This window comes from Onychostruthus taczanowskii, unplaced genomic scaffold (assembly GCF_017590055.1).
Source record: "Onychostruthus taczanowskii isolate IOZ18803 unplaced genomic scaffold, ASM1759005v1 scaffold27, whole genome shotgun sequence".
In the NCBI taxonomy this organism is placed as follows: domain Eukaryota; kingdom Metazoa; phylum Chordata; class Aves; order Passeriformes; family Passeridae; genus Onychostruthus; species Onychostruthus taczanowskii.
The window spans coordinates 9,952,379-9,967,983 of record NW_024500017.1 but is presented as its reverse complement, the minus strand read 5'-3'; the positions used below and the strand labels follow the sequence as shown (position 1 = coordinate 9,967,983).

General features: G+C 39.2%; 1 protein-coding gene across 1 annotated transcript in view; it reads left to right on the top strand.

Annotated features, from left to right (window-relative positions):
- Positions 1-529: 529 nt before the first annotated feature.
- ZFAT (zinc finger and AT-hook domain containing) overlaps positions 530-15,605 on the top strand; it is a 76,669-nt gene continuing 61,593 nt past the window's right edge. The window contains exons 1-2 of the mRNA XM_041407600.1: positions 530-683; positions 10,542-10,712. Coding sequence (XP_041263534.1) covers positions 665-683; positions 10,542-10,712 — 190 coding nt within the window. The 5' untranslated portion in view covers positions 530-664. The remainder of the gene's footprint in view (positions 684-10,541; positions 10,713-15,605) is intronic.

The following is a 15,605-nucleotide window of genomic DNA, read 5'->3' as shown; positions in this document are numbered from 1 at the left end:
AGACTCAAGATTCACAGGGAAGCTGTGGATGTCCCATTACTGGAAGTGTTCAAGTGGGATGGGGCTCAGAACAATCTGGTTTGGAGAAAGGTCTCCCTGCCCATGGCAAAGGGGTTTGAACGAGATGGTCTTTAGAGACCCTTCCACTCAGTCCATTCTATGGCCACCTCGTATGTGCTAAGGTGCCAGGCTCATTAAAACACATTTTACCCACAGGTGGTGAATTAAAACACCTTCGGCATCCCGAGGCTGTGTCAGCCTGAGTTGTGCAGCCCCGGCCTTCGGAGGTCCTGGGACGGGCGGCGGGTGCTCAGAGGGGCACAGGGAGATGAGGGCGGGGTGTCCCGGCTGTCCTGAGTGTCTCCTGTCACGGTGTCCCCCTGCCCCCGATCCTCCTCCCGCCGCTCCCTGAGCCCGCGGGCGGCGCCTCAGGGGACGCGGCCCCGCGCGGCCGCCACTGCGCAGGCGCCGCCCCGCCCCGCGGAGCCGAGCCGAGCCGCCACTGCCGTGTCGGCCGCGGCAGATTCGCCATAAAGCGCCGCACGCGAACCCGGTTTTCGGTGTTGGTTTTTTTTTTTTTTTTCCATTCCCTTTTCCCTCGCTCTGTTTTCCAAGCGGGCCGCGCTCGGCCCCCGGAGCGCTGTCCCGCTGAGCCCCCGCGGCGATGGAGGCGGCGGCTGCAGGTGAGCGGGGCCGGGCGGGCGGGGGAGCGCGCACGGATCCCCGCGCGGCGGGCGGAGTGAAGTAGTTCCGGCGGAGCTGTGCAAACGCTCCTTCCGCACGACAAGTAGTTCCCTCGGTGGCGGCCGTCCCAGCGTCCATCGCCCCGCGCTGCCCGGCGGCCTGGGGGGCTGTGGGGGGCTCCAGGAGCCGCAGGAGGGCTCGGGCAGCCCGGGCCTGGGAGTCCTGCTGTGCCCCGCTGCCCGTCCTGAGTCCGCCTCTTAGCAGCGGGTCGGGAGCAGCTGGGAAGGAGCAGCTGCTGGTGCCGAATGGAAGCGTGGAGACCCCACAGCAAGCTCAGAGCATGTGAAGGGGCCTGCCGGGAAGGCGGAGAGGGACTCTTCATCAGGGACTGTAGTGATAGGACAGGGAGTAATGGGTACGAACTGAAAGAGGGGAATTTTAGTCTGGATATTAGGAAGAAATTCTTTACTGTGACGGTAGTGAGACACCGGAAGAGGGTGACAAGGAAAGTTGTGGCTGCCCCAAGCCTGGCGGTGTTCAAAGCCAGGCGGGATAAAGCCTTGAGCAACCTGGTGTGAGGCGAAGTGTCCTTGGCCATGGCAGGGAGGTTGGGACTGGATGATCTTTAAGGTGTGTTCAACCCCTTTCCACGCTCTGATTCCATGATTCTGTGCTCACCTGGGTTTGAAACACTCGTGAGCTCCTCTGGCAGCCGCTCTAAATAGTGTTTACAGCTCAAGGTCCCCACAGTCAGCTGCAGAAGGCAGATGTTTAAGATGTGTTAAAGATGTTTCCACTGCACTGTAGTCTCGGGTCTTTGTGTGCCTTGTACTGGCCTGGCTTTCACTGGAGCAGTGAACAAAGTTACTCAGAGGTGGCAGCCCTGGGAGTGCTGTGCATGTGCCTTCTGCCTTTCACAATCCCTATGGGCTGTTGCAGTACGAGTTTGTGAAGTGATGTTGCAATAATTTAATGCCTGTTAATTACCCTGTATACTCAAATTTGTTTTCTGATTGTCATTCCACAAGTTGAGTTCTTAATTTTTAGAATCCTGAGTTATTTCTACCTGGCCTGTGAATTGCTGGATATTTTACAGCTCAGACCACCACTAAGGGGTAGCAGCCATACTCTAAAATTCAGAAAGTTCAACTGCAACTTGAAGAAGAACCTCTTTATGTTGAGGATGGTGCTGGAACAGGTTGCCCAGGGAAGTTGTGGAGTCTCCTTTTCTGGAGTCATTCAAAACCCACCTGTATGCATTCCTGTGTCACCTGCTCTAGGTGATCCAGCTTTGATGGAAGGGTTGGACTAGATGATCTCCAGAGGACCCTTCCAACCCCATCTATTCTGTGATTCTGTGAAATAGGATTTCATGCAAAGGAGAATTGCACTATCAGGAGGATAACTGAGTAGCAGAATAGCTGACAGGTGCTGTGGTAATTATGGACTACTGTTAAAACATTTCAGGACTGCTTTCTATCCTGGGATCCAACTTTCAGTGAGAAATAATTCTCTTACTACTAGTGCTACTAATAAATTTGTATTTATTCAAGCACATTTGTCTTAATAAAAAGTGTTCTGAGTGTGGTTGAACCCAGAGCTGTCGTGAGTGTTGAGTATTTTTTGATTTTGCTGCTGCTGAGGTGTATCTGACCTCAGATGCTTTTCTGTTATGGCTGCTTCCAAAAATCTGGTTCAGAGTGTTTCATATGGTGCATCCTGAAGTTGCTGACTGATCACATAGTTTGTGCTTCTGCTTTGAGGGGATCTGGGTGATTGTGGTGTCTGGTAGTGCACCTTACACATTTTGATATTGTGCATTAGTGTATTTCAGTGGAACCTTAAGCAGTGTTGTGTTTAGCCACATGAGGGAGATCTTAGAACATGAAAATAAAAATGTCTTGCTATAAACGTATCTACTATGGCTTTTTTTTTTCCTTAATGATAGAAAGGCTATCCTGTTTCTGTGTTTGGTAAAGTGATTATTCTAAACTGAAAATAATTTCCTAGTTATTTGAATATCCTATTAAATCCATGTTATATTCAAGTTATGAATTTTATATATTTTAGCCAACAGAAATCTGCGGAGACAGTTGTCTTCTTTAAAAGAGCTTTATTTAACTTTTTTTCTAGGAGCATTTGTGAAGATGGTGTGTGTAAAACAGAAAAAAATACACGTGCTTTTATTTGCCATCTTCAGTTAAACTCCAGGAGTTTCAAATGCAAGTTTCTTTTCACAAGTACAGTATCAGACTGGTTAAATACAATGTGTTTGGTTTAGGTGAGAGTGCCAGAGGTGGCCTGGGTGAAACCTGGGGAGCTCAGCAGGGCCAGGCTCCAGGTCCTGCACCGGGGCTGAGGCAATCCTAAGCACAACCCAGACTGGGCAGGGAAGGGATGGAGCAGCCCTGGGGAGGACTTGGGGTGCTGGTGAGTGAGAGGCTGGACATGACCCAGCAACGTGCTCTGGCAGCCCAGAAACCAAACATGTCCTGAGCAGGTGAGGGAGGGGATTCTGCCTGGCTGCTCTGCCCACCTGCAGGGCTGTGCCCACCTCTGGGACCCCAGGCAGGGGAAGGAAGCTCTTTGAATGCTGGAACAACTGAGCTGCATTACAGCCTACATTATGCAGTGTTCTTTTTGTGATGTGCAAAATATGATGTCAGAAAGTACTGAATGATTTGGATCTTAATTTTGTTTCACTCCTGACATTTCATGTGCCTAACAGCACGCAATGGATGTTTAAACAGAGAAGAGTAAGAACAGGGCAGGCACACGGTGATACTCGTCCAGAATATGGACTTAGACCTTCTTATGGGCTGTGCTGAGCCCCAGCCAGTCTCTGTCAGCCTGGTGCTTCCTGGTCAGCTTCTAAGAATTCTGGACACCAAGTGGATGTGTGCCCACCTTGGAGCTGCAGCAGCAGGAAGAGATGAGCTGCAAGGCAGGCAGTAGTTTCAGAGGGGTCATGTCCTTCATCACACCTGCTTTTTTCTTCGTTTTACACTTTGCCTTCTCTCCAGTCTTCAGTTACATCCTTCCAGGCCAAAAAAAAAAAAAAAATCTGATTTATTTAACTGCTCATGTGTGGAACCATGCTGTGTTTGTTATTGTTCTTCCTTATTTCTGTACCTTTTAAGGATATTGATTATTATTATTTCAGCAGAGGAACAATATCCAAAGATGTAAGCCCAATGTGGACCTTTTCTATTTTTTAATAGGCCTTTGTATTATATGACCATCTCTTTTTTAGGTCTGTCTGTTTTAGCTCTAAGGTTTTGTTTCTGAGGAGTGCAGTTACTAGCCTTGTCTTTAAAGTGTTTGCTGTAATTGAGAGATCTTTCACAGGAAACCTCTCCAAACCATTAAAAAATGACAGCAAATTAAAAAACTTATTTTTCTATGGACTCACCTTCTTTTGAAGGGTCTTGTCCCTATACAGATTTCTTTTTATTGCACAGACTCTTGGGCAGGCCTGTTACTGTTGAGATGTTTTTAAAATGTTGCTGCATTCTGCTTTTTATTTTTAAGTTGCTAAAATTACCCTTAATGACCTGCCTCACTGTTTTTTTTTTTTACCTTAAATTGGACACGATTTAAATATTTTGCTTTCCTCATTTTATGAAACTCCCATGAAGATGTTTTCTTCTAATGAAAGTTCATTTCACTGCTGTTTAGCTGTGCTAGATTTTTCCTTCCCATTTCTAAAACCTTCTTTGATGATTAGCATCAAATATGATGCTTTTAAGTAGCCTTCATGCTGCTTTCAAGGATTTAACTTGTCTTGGAACATTTTAGTCCTTTTTGTGGTTTGTTTTGTTAAAGATGCTTTTTATCTTTATACAGTTTGCATTGTTGAAGTGAAGCATAAACATTTGGTTCTTTATCACTCTTTTAAGAGGGCTTTTGAGTAGTACTTTAATCATGGTTATAGAGTAACTCTCAAATAATGTCACTTTGAAAAGGGTCCTGTGTTTTACTTCTGATAAAGTCAAGAACTGTTTCTCCTCATGTGGTTTCCCTGTCTGCTTGCTGGGTGAAACAGTCATTAATGGTGTCCAAACATTTAATCTTGGCATCCTGTCCTGACCTGACATTTAGCCACTCTGCATAAGGCTAATTAAAGCCTACAATATATTGTTTCTGGCTTTGTAACCTCTTTTATCCCCTCCAGTGTGCTACAGTCATTGGTACCCCTGTGGTCAAGGTTGTTGTTTCTGTGTAGTCCTTACACTGTATTTTTCTGTGCACTGTATTTAAATTCCTCAGGAATTTTGCTACTTGTTAAAATAGCCTGTTGATCAGATTTGACCCTAAGCTGCTTCTAAAAGGCCTTATTTTTAAAAATAATGCATCCTACTTTGTCCTCAATATTTTGGTAATGGTAGTAACCCACTGGTATTACAACAATGGGTATCAGAAACCTGTTTGAGTGCATGGATATCAGTAATCTTTGTTTACAGCAAAGTTAGGTTTATTTATTACAAAGCAACTACAAAAACAAACCTAAGACATTGTTTTGTTATTTCCTGTAAAAATGTACTAATTTCTATGTTGTCCTTCATTTGTAAGTAGTCTCTAATTTTTACTGCTGCAAACTAAATCACCTTCGTCTTTGTAGTCTTTTGCACCTGTTACCTACCCTTCAGTCTTAATTTAAAACCATTTTTGTACTTCCTTAAATTTTTGCTTGGATACACCTGATGCTCCTCCATTTTTATTTCTCAACTTTGAATTTTCTCTTGGTTGGATACAAAGCTGCCAGCTTAGTTTTGCTCACAATGGAACCGTGTTGAATTCATACCCCAGGCACCTTGACTAGTGTGCTTTTGTTTTTCAGTCCTAGTATATTTGTACTGTATAGATCATAGAATTACAGAATGGTTTGGGTTGGAAGGGACCTTAAACATCACTCAAGTCCACCACCCTGCCATGGTCGGGGACACTTTCCACCAGACCAAATTGCTCAGGGTCCCATCCAGCCTGGCCTTGAACTTCCAGGGATTGGGCGTCCACAGCTTCTCTGGGCAGCCTGTGCCAGTGCCTCACCACCCTCACAGGAATGGTGGAGATTTTAAAATATATTATTTCTTAATCATAAACATTCACAAGCTTCAGTGTAATTTAGTCTTGTTTGCAGTATCTGAGAGCCCCTACAGTTGTAGGTTATTGAGTAAACCTCATTTACAGCCTGGCTAGGAAATACGGTGAATGTGAATGACTAGGTTTTCCTAAAACCATATTAAATGAGATTGATTTTAGCCATCATTTTTTAGTGTTTGCAGGAATGCATCCTGTATTGACATTGCTGTAGCAATCGTCCTTAATATTAAAATAAAGTTTGTGGCACTTAACTAATGATAATTAAATTGCCCTGATTTTAGTTAGCAGCTGAGAGCGAGAACAGTCATAGTCAGGGGCTCCTCTTGTTTGATTGGATGCTTTCTGCATGGCTGGTTTTGTCTCACCGGTCATTTTGTGCTGGTGAAGTAAAAACTCTTGCTTACTGTTTAGAATTGCCCAAATTTGGATTAAGGAAGCCCTAAAATAGCTTTTGATTCTCCAGCTGACACTTTTAGTATGGTTGATTTGTTAGTTTTGAGCACAGGGTTTGTGTGGTGCGGTAGCTGACACTTTTAGTATGGTTGATTTGTTAGTTTTGAGCACAGGGTAGAAAGTCTTCTAATGGTAGAAAGTAGTTTGTTTTATAGACTTTATATATTATTTTTTCTTTAACATTTACCAAGGACAATGCTTTTGATTCAGAGATGTGCTGTAATACTGGGTATTAATTTCTTGATGAATCAAATTAGAGAAAATAGCCAGAAACCAGCACTGATTTATGTAGTTTTTTCTTTAAGAAATAAAATTAGTTCATACCAGCATCTTTGTGATAATAATGATTAAAATATTATGTGGTCTATAGAAAGTGTATTTTAAGTAAAACAACAACGGCAGCAAAAGAAATCCTACAAAAAGATCACAAAACCAACAAACAAGTATCCTGGAGGTGAAGCAATAAAAATCAGAGATACACTGTAACATGTTTGTGAAAATTTTGGATGTTTGAAATGGGTTTGAAAGTGAAAAGCCTCTAACATGCTCAGAGGAGTAAGATCTGATAAGTAAAATATTTTTGAAGTATTTGACAGTAGTACAGGATATCATAATTTCTTCTCCTGTATTTGCCCATACTTTTTGTTCAGTTGAAACGTTTTATTACTAAGAAATAGTGTTGCTTGTCTTAAACAAAAGTTATTGGCTTTTTACATTTCATTGCTTCACATTTCATTGCTTCTACCTAAACAGAAGAAGTCTTGTTTATTGTTCTTAGGCAATTAATGTCTTGCATGCTCAACATTTGTGTGCAAAAAGTTCTTTTACAAAACAAATAATTTGATTAGAGTAGCTGTGCCCACTTTTTCCACTTTTTATTGTACTTGATATCTGTACAGAAACAGCAGAAAGAGGGGGAAAAAAAACCCAAACAAAAAGCCCAACAAGATGAAGTCTTAGTCTGTTTAATATGATTTTTTAATTGCAAAAAGTTCCTGTTAAGAATTTGATGGTGATGCGGCAACAAAGTTTGTTTCAGCTCTGTAGTAAGTTTAGAAAGAAATAAGTAATTATTCATATTTAGAACTTGCTGTGTATTTTAGGGAGGTTGACCAGATGCAAAATTATTGATCCTATCAACTTTTTACACAGGCCAACAAACACCCAGTGATTTTTAGTTTTTGTATTTAATTGTGGAGTTCTAATTCCTTTTAACAGCTCCTGAACTTTAAAGGCACTTAAAGAAGTTTTTAACTCTTGCCTGCTTTGAAATGAAAGGTGAAAAGTTTTGGATCCATTAGGATAATTTAGGGTACATAAATACAGATTCATATTTGCCCTGTGTCTCTTGTAAAAGTAGTTACTAATACGCAATGCTGAGACTTCTTTTTATGCAAAATTAAATTTTTTGGTTAGGTAAAATTCATTTTGCACTAGCTTTTGTCATACACTGGTTAAAAGTACATATGACAATAATATATTCCTTGATTCCCTTAAGTACTGTTAATTTCAATGATCTTTCCAAGATAAGTGCTTCTTTCTTGCCACTTTCCCCTTCCCCCACTCCAGCTTTAAAGCAAAATAGGGCAGATATTGTTTTATGCTTTGTGAAGGGGATTGGGAATCAGGGAATCTGCTCCCTAGTCTGCATCTTGCTCTTTGTTTTTAGTAATCCATTTTTTAAACTCCCTTTGCTGTAGATACGCTTAGTGTGAAGAAAAAAACCCTACTAATTAAGCAATATGCTGAGGGTTTTGGAAGAATTAGAAAAAAAAGGCTTTGCTTACATTATAGCTCAATTTTCCACATAGTCAGTTAAGGAGAAAATTATTGGTATTATTTATTTCAGTGTATATTTAGCACAGTTTATAGGGGGAAACTGAAGATAATGAATTACCACAAACATGTTTAGTGAACAGAATGTCCCAGATTGATTTTGGCTGAATTTCCTGATGTTTGTGTACCTGCATACTTGATTACTGTTCTTTTCTTTCTCTGAGTATTTAATTGCTGCCTAATTAATTGCTCAGTTGATTTCCTACGTAATTAATTATTCACTAATTAGTCATTGATTCCATGCATAGTTAATTAACTTACTCCTTATTTTTTTATACTTAATTGACTATAATTCATTGCTTTATCGCTACACTGCCTAATTAGCAACTGCATAATCAATTATTGTTTGCTTATTCCATACTTGCTTAGTCTGGTGATCAGCAGAGTTTATCCTCTGCTCTCTGACCTGCTTTTGCAGACATTCTTCCTAAAATAATTATTTCTTTACTCTGGTTTCCATCTCACCTCTGAGTAAAGCTCGTGCATCTTCTGTGTGTTCTCCTGGTGCTTCCTGCACCTTCAGTGCACTCACTGTGCTCTGCCGCCCGGGCTGTGCGCTCCTGGCTTTGGCTGGCCTTGCTAATCAAACGCCTTAAACACCCACAGAGGCTTCTGGGCACCCTCCTTGCTCTTCTGCCCCTCCCCAGGTCCTCACTGGGAGGAGTGAGAGATAAAGTGGTGTGTGAGTACTGACTGCAGCTGTTGAATGGAGAGACAAGAGAGAAAACACTGAGCCTAAACTTCTAGGGAAAACAGCCAGCAGGTCAGGAAGCAGAAACAGTGACAAATAAAACCTCAAAACAGAAATGTCAGCTAAGTCGTGCAATTTGAATTGGTTAAATGTTTAGATAAATGTTTATAGGTTTTATTTGCATTTGCATTTAAAGAGAAGAGTTGTTATCTGCTGGGTCAGTAACAGGCTTCAAGCCTTTAAAAAAAAAAACAAACCAACAACAAAACAATAATGCTAATTAGGGCAGAACTAGTTCAAAGGAACATTTCAACAAACTACAATCAAAACAGAAATATCTGTGTGCTCAAGACAGCAGAATGCCTGAGAAGGAGCCCAGCTGAGCTCCCAAGAACACGTTGATTGTACCATACACTTACATAGCTGCTTGTGTGTAATAACAGGATATTTTGAGGAACAGGAGCAGTATTGGAGTTGTTTTTTCAGAGATGTTTTGGAAAAGATGAAGGCACAGCCTGCCTGTTAGTTTTGAGCTGTGCTTTTGTTATGTTTAAAGGGCAAATACCTGTAAAAGAGACACCTCTGCTGCTCTTAACTTTCAGGACACCTTAAATACAGATTTTTTTTTTTTTTTTTTTTTTTTTTTAGTGGGATGAATTATATAATTAGTGTGTCATGAAAGAGGTAGAATAAGGTTCAGCTGGGGAATGCTTAGGTTTGTTTTAAAAATAGGTCCCAAAATACAGCTTCCCTCTTCTCTTACCACCAGATTCATCCCAAAATTCACAAACTATCACTTTATTTCTTTACTTACTCAGTGATCTCTGGTTTGACTTGTACCTCAAAAGTGCTGCTTGTTCCAGTTTGGTTTCAGTGGGTTTATGTTCCTTATTTTCCATAGGGAGGTGGAGGGAGAGTAGCAATTGAAACCAGTCTCTGGACCAGAGCTTCATACATGTAGCTGGAGAACAAGTGTGCTGTTCAAGTTGGTTCTTGGTTGTTTTTTCTGTTTCATTGGAACCTGAAGGAAGTAGGGACTCTTCAAAAATCAACCATTAAACCAAAAGACTGCAGTGTTAGAAAAGAGAAATCCTCTGAATTTCTCTGGTTAAAATCTCTGGCTTTTTAAAATCTGGGATTATATTAATCCTTCTTTATTGTTATTTACTTTCTTGACACTTTGCTTTCACATCATACTTCAAGTACCTGTGAATTAAAAAAAAAAAAAAAACCATAAAGCTTTGCCTAAAAAGTTGTGTCAAATTTCTGTTTAAAGCATTGACCAGGGGGTGTTTTAATGACATACTTCATTTGCTCCTGCTGCTTTGAAAGTTTTTAGTTTGTTTTTGTTTGTTTGTTTTTTCTTAAATCAACAGGAATTTTTCATGGAACTTCATGAGGATGTCATGTCTTACATATAATTTTTACCATATGTTTGAAAATATATAAAATTATAATGATGTTTCAGGCTGGAAGGGGAAAAAGGTCTTCAATTGTTCTTCTTCCTTTTGTGTCATGTTAAAACATTTCTAAGCTTTTAGCCAGAAGAAATTTTTTGCCCTGTGAGGATCTAGCTAGGAGTTTACCCAGTTTTTAAATTAATTAATTTGGGGATATATTATGGATGTGTTCATTTAGTGGTAAAACATTCATAATTTCGCCTCATTGCTGCCTGTTATATGTGTTAAGTAACTGAAATCCCAGTAACTCATGGTAACATAAATAAGTTACATTTGAAAATGCTAATTCCTTGTTTTTAAACTTGTTTTTTCAGAGCTCAATTCCATCTTCATGTGTAAGCTTTGTAACTTATTTTCACCAAATAAGTCCGAGCTGTTGTCTCATGTCTCCGAGAAACATGCAGAAGAAGGGACCGGTGTGGATGACATCATTATTCCTCTCCAGCCTCTAACAGTACCCACAAACACAAGCAAAGATGGAGAAGGTACATTCAGAAATTGAGAGAAATGTAATTTTCAGTGTTACATATTTTTTTAATAAAACCTCTGGTTTGATGACTCTTCATTGTGTATAGAATGGTTTCCATAGTTGGTTTTTATAATAAGCACTGTGCAACTGTCACCCCAAATTTCCTTCAGCACGGAATAGGTCTCATGGCAGATACGGATAAACTCAACGTGTCTTAGGGAATGATGGCATTGGTTCATGAATTTTCAATGTCAACTATAGCAAAGTTTGCTTCCTACAGCTTTAATGTGAGCTCTGTAGTAGCAGTGGGAAGATTGTCTAGCAGCAGTGAACAGCAATCAGGACACCATGGATGAAGGTGTGTCTTGAGGCTTAGGTGTCCTTTTTGAGTTGTCTAACTTGTTTGTTGTGATTCAGGTAATGTTAATAGTTCTATTCCAAAAAGGAAGTTGCACAATTCATAATTTATAACTGTGTTTTGATAGAGATGCTGGTAAATAAAGCAATCAGAGGTTGAATTAGTTACACATAAAAGTTTTATTGTGCAATGGAAGAAGTTACATTCATTCCATTCCATTTTTAACTGATTGTAATTTCCATCCTTTGGAATATTAGCAATGGGTTCAAAACTTTTATCTTCTTTTATGTCCTTACTGAGTAATAGATTTATATTACTGGCAAACCTCTTATTTAACACAAATACTAGGATTTTTCAGTCATTATAATTTCTGGATTTTAAAACCTATGTACTTACAAATCAACCACCCTCTAATACCATACGTTCAAGAATTTTTTTGTTGTTAACATATGTATGTGATGTTTCTTTGCTTATTTACCAGCAGTTATATTAACTTCCTCAATGTAAGAAGATATTTCTAATAATGGTCACTGAGTATTTCACTAGAGCTGCTGCCCCCTCAGGTGGCTGTTGAGGAAAAATATAACCAGAGTATTATTTCATATAATGCCCAAAATTACCAGTGTATCAGAAGATGATGAATAAATTTCAAATCAGTTTTCAAAATGTCATTCTAACTTTATTTTTGTAGCTCAGAATTAATTCCTTGGGCATGCAGAATGGATTTTCCTTTCTCAAGTCTTTGTTTCCTGTTATCCCTCCACTACGTATGTTTCTGAGCACAGTGAGACTGGTACCTTGTAACATATTCTTATTAATTTTAGTAAAAAGGCTCTTCTGTAAACTTCTCTTTGCATTTTTGTCAGGAGCACTTTCTGTATTGTATGTGTTCAGCATGCATTGTACATTTATGAGGATAGTTTGTAATTACCATTATGATCTGCAGCAACAGAAATTAGACATAATTAGCTTTTAAGAAAAGAACTCTGCAAATCTTATGTAAAATACAACATTCTTAAGTTACATATTCATACTTTACCTTTCTTAGTCTTGGTGAGTAGCTTTATTCATCTGATGGGCTCATATGGTGCCACCTTTTTCAGGTTACGTAGCCCAACTCTTTGCCATCTGCTGTCAGTAAGAATGTCAAGGTAAATTACTTTTCTATAGTTTTCAAGTCATGTTCTAGGCATTCTTTAGCATTTCTCCTTTCCCATCAGACACATTGATTGGAGAAGAGAGTTCTGAAGTCCCATTGAAATATTTTGTGTTTTGTTTAAAAAGATACAGTATTCTACAGTTGAACATAGGATTTAGAAAGAGTTCTTCTTTCAAAGCATCAATTATTCCCTCCTGCTCTGGAATCTGCAGCAAATAAAACTTAGAAAGTTTGTAGTATACAATTATTTCTCAGTAAAACAGTCTTTGTAGTAATTCATTATTGTCACTGAAAGGAGAAGTAATTGGTGAATGACAGTCTTAGAAATTACAACTTTTAGTACTTGGTGACTAATAGATGAACATCTTTTTGTCCTTTGAAAGTGTAATTTCTTGTCCAATTATTGGTAAATACTGTAGCTACCCCACAATTGGCATAGAAGAGCAAATGCTGAGTTGCTAATGGAGCTCTTTGTTCTGCCTGAGTAATGAATTAATGATAAGTACTGGGGACAAGTAAAGTGCTAGGCATATGTGTTTATTACTCTGGTGTTATTTTATTTACAGTGCTCTCTGCTGAATTTTGTTTTGTCACACCACTTTCCCATCATTAAGCCATGATCTGTTTAGAGTTGATTTGTTCTAAATATTTTGGCACAATGATGTTAAATTTTTTTTTATCAAGTGGGACCAAGGATACCAGGGAGATGTTGCTGTTATACATCTATGCACAGGTCCCATTTTGTCCAGCACTGGAATGTGGCATCTTTGTTTTGGGAAATGACTGGTATTTATTTCTGGTAGTTGTAGTCATTCATACTCCAGTTTAGCCTAGGGTTTTTTGTAATTCTTCACAATGATCTCCATTTCCATCACAGTTCTTGTCAAAACTCAGCTTTCTTTTGCTTCTGCTTAGTCAGACTGGTGAGGATTCGTGGGACAGCATCTATTCATACTGTTATTACCTGATGGAATGTTGTTTGGCTTGGGCTGTATCTGGATTATGGGATGTATGTCTCTGTCTGTTATGAAACCTCAAAGAAAGGTACAGGCTGAGTATCACCATTTCCTCCAGGGAGTGCAGCATTAAGGGCACTTAGTGTGTGCATCAGCCTCATCCTTGCCTCACCATAGGGTGCAGCCAGAGCTGCATTCACACCTGGGGGACAGGAGATGTTGCAGGTGATACAAACACAGAACTCTAATAAAATAAGGCTGGGGGTGAGATTTATATGGGTGCATTTCTGTGACACTGTGTGCAGAAGAGTCTGAATATGGCCATGTGTTGTTGTAGCTGATGAAGTGTAAGATTTTTATGCTGACATTTGAGGAAGGATTCATGTTGCATAATGTCTGTTAAAATATGGTCAGAAGGTTTAAGTGACGTTTCAACAAGCATTTTGTGACTTATGACAAACTTTTTGTATTAAATAGGTTTATTTGGACAAGCTTATGTGAACAATTCCTATGAAGAAACAGTATAAAAATAGACACGCAGTTTATTTCATTACTCTCTTTTTAAAGTGTCTTTTTATGCCTTTGAGTACATAATTATACAGCATAGCACATAATGTCTTCCCTGGATATTGCCCTTCCTCATCCAATAGCAGTGAGCATAAAGATTGTTTCCAGTCAGTCTATAATGAGTGCAAAATCCCCAGAAACAGCTAAGTTGTTCTTGAGGGAACAGGATCTTAATTCAAAATCTTTTTAATGACCAATTTAAAACTTCTATTTATGACTAAGCATCCTTGAAATAAATGTTGGGGGGGGTTTATTATTTATTTAAGATAATACTTTATTTTTAGCAGTTAAATAAATTCTTTTTTCTAACAAGCAATATTTTATTAACTTGGTTATGAACTGGCAGATGAATGACAATGTTCTGCTATTAAATTAATGTGTGCTGTTGATCTCATGTGGTTTGAGCTGGAATTTGTATACTGCAATGGGGGCAAGCTGGGTAGAGAGACAGCTGGAATTTGTGGTTATGTGCATCATTAAAAAATTAGTTCTGACGTGATTAACTCAAAGTAGCTTGAGATAAGTTCTGTTTTGGAAAAAGGAAACCAAGGAGCAAGGAAAAGAAATGACTGTGATAAACCTCAGAAGTTCTGGTCATGTTTCAGTTGCTCACATGAGTCCTCCTGTTCTATGTTGTTGCTGCCTCCCTCTTGCCACCAAACCTTTTACATGGTAGAGAACTGAGGTAATTCTTCTGCTGCTGGACACATTTGCAAACATTTCTAATATTTGCACATTCTTTGTTTATTTGCCACACCATTAGTAATCGCAGTGATGAGAACTGCAATTTTGTAAGCCATAGCAGAGGGTCTCTGAACAGCCATCTAAAGGAGCATTTTCATATTTCTACTTGCATGCAAGATTTTGTTTCAACTTCTGTCTTAATGTGAAAGTGCTGTTCTGTTTTTCATTAAATTTTCACTAAAACAGTCAGAAAGAGGCATCTCTTTGACCTGGTTTTTCTTAATTTCTTTTTGTTAGGAAACCTGATGATTGCATTGTAAAGGAATGAAAAGAATATAATACACAGAGAATATGGTGGTTGCATTCTTCCAAGCCCTGGATTTAACTATTTTGTAGTAGTCTGACCAGCATCCACATGGGTATTCCTCATGTTGGCCAGTTAGCAAACTGTGGCCTTTTGATGGGTTGATGATCATTGTTCGTTGATCTTTGATCATTGTTGTTGGGTTTGTTTTAATTGTTTGCTAATTTCTTCAATTTAAGTACTGATGGCTGTATTGGATGGATATGAAAATAACATGAATGGTAACAAAGAAGTTTTGAGAGCACTGAAATCACCCCTTCCTTTTTGGCTGAAATTGACAAAACTACTTTTCTTAGAGTAGCATGAAAGTACAGGACACTGATGGAGATCTGCAAAAAGTTATGGGAAACTATTCTCATATTTTATCTATTCTCACAGTAAGGTTTTTTGGCAGTTTTAGTACTTGTATTTAAGCAGACAGGTATTCAGTCACTCCTGTAAGAAGACAGAATGCTTTCTTTTTTCATCTGATAGTAATTACATGGTTAACTCAAAGCTGTGCTCTCTGAGTGTGGGGTTTTGTTTGCCTGGTATGTTTTAGGGGAATGCTGACTAGGTTATAAATAACATGATGCTACCTTCTTCTGTTCTCCTACCAATTCAATAAGGTCTTTCAGCACCTGTGCTTGTAAAATTTTTGTGGCTCGGCTTTTTTTTTTAATATTCTCTCTTTTCGTGGTTTTTCAGACTTCTACATTGTCAAACTCAATTTATCAGTACAGCAGTGATGAGAGGAATCTTGAGCAGGAAATATAATTGACATGCATTTCTGTGCACTGCATGTCATAGATTTCATCAGTATTTCCTCTACAGAAATAAGG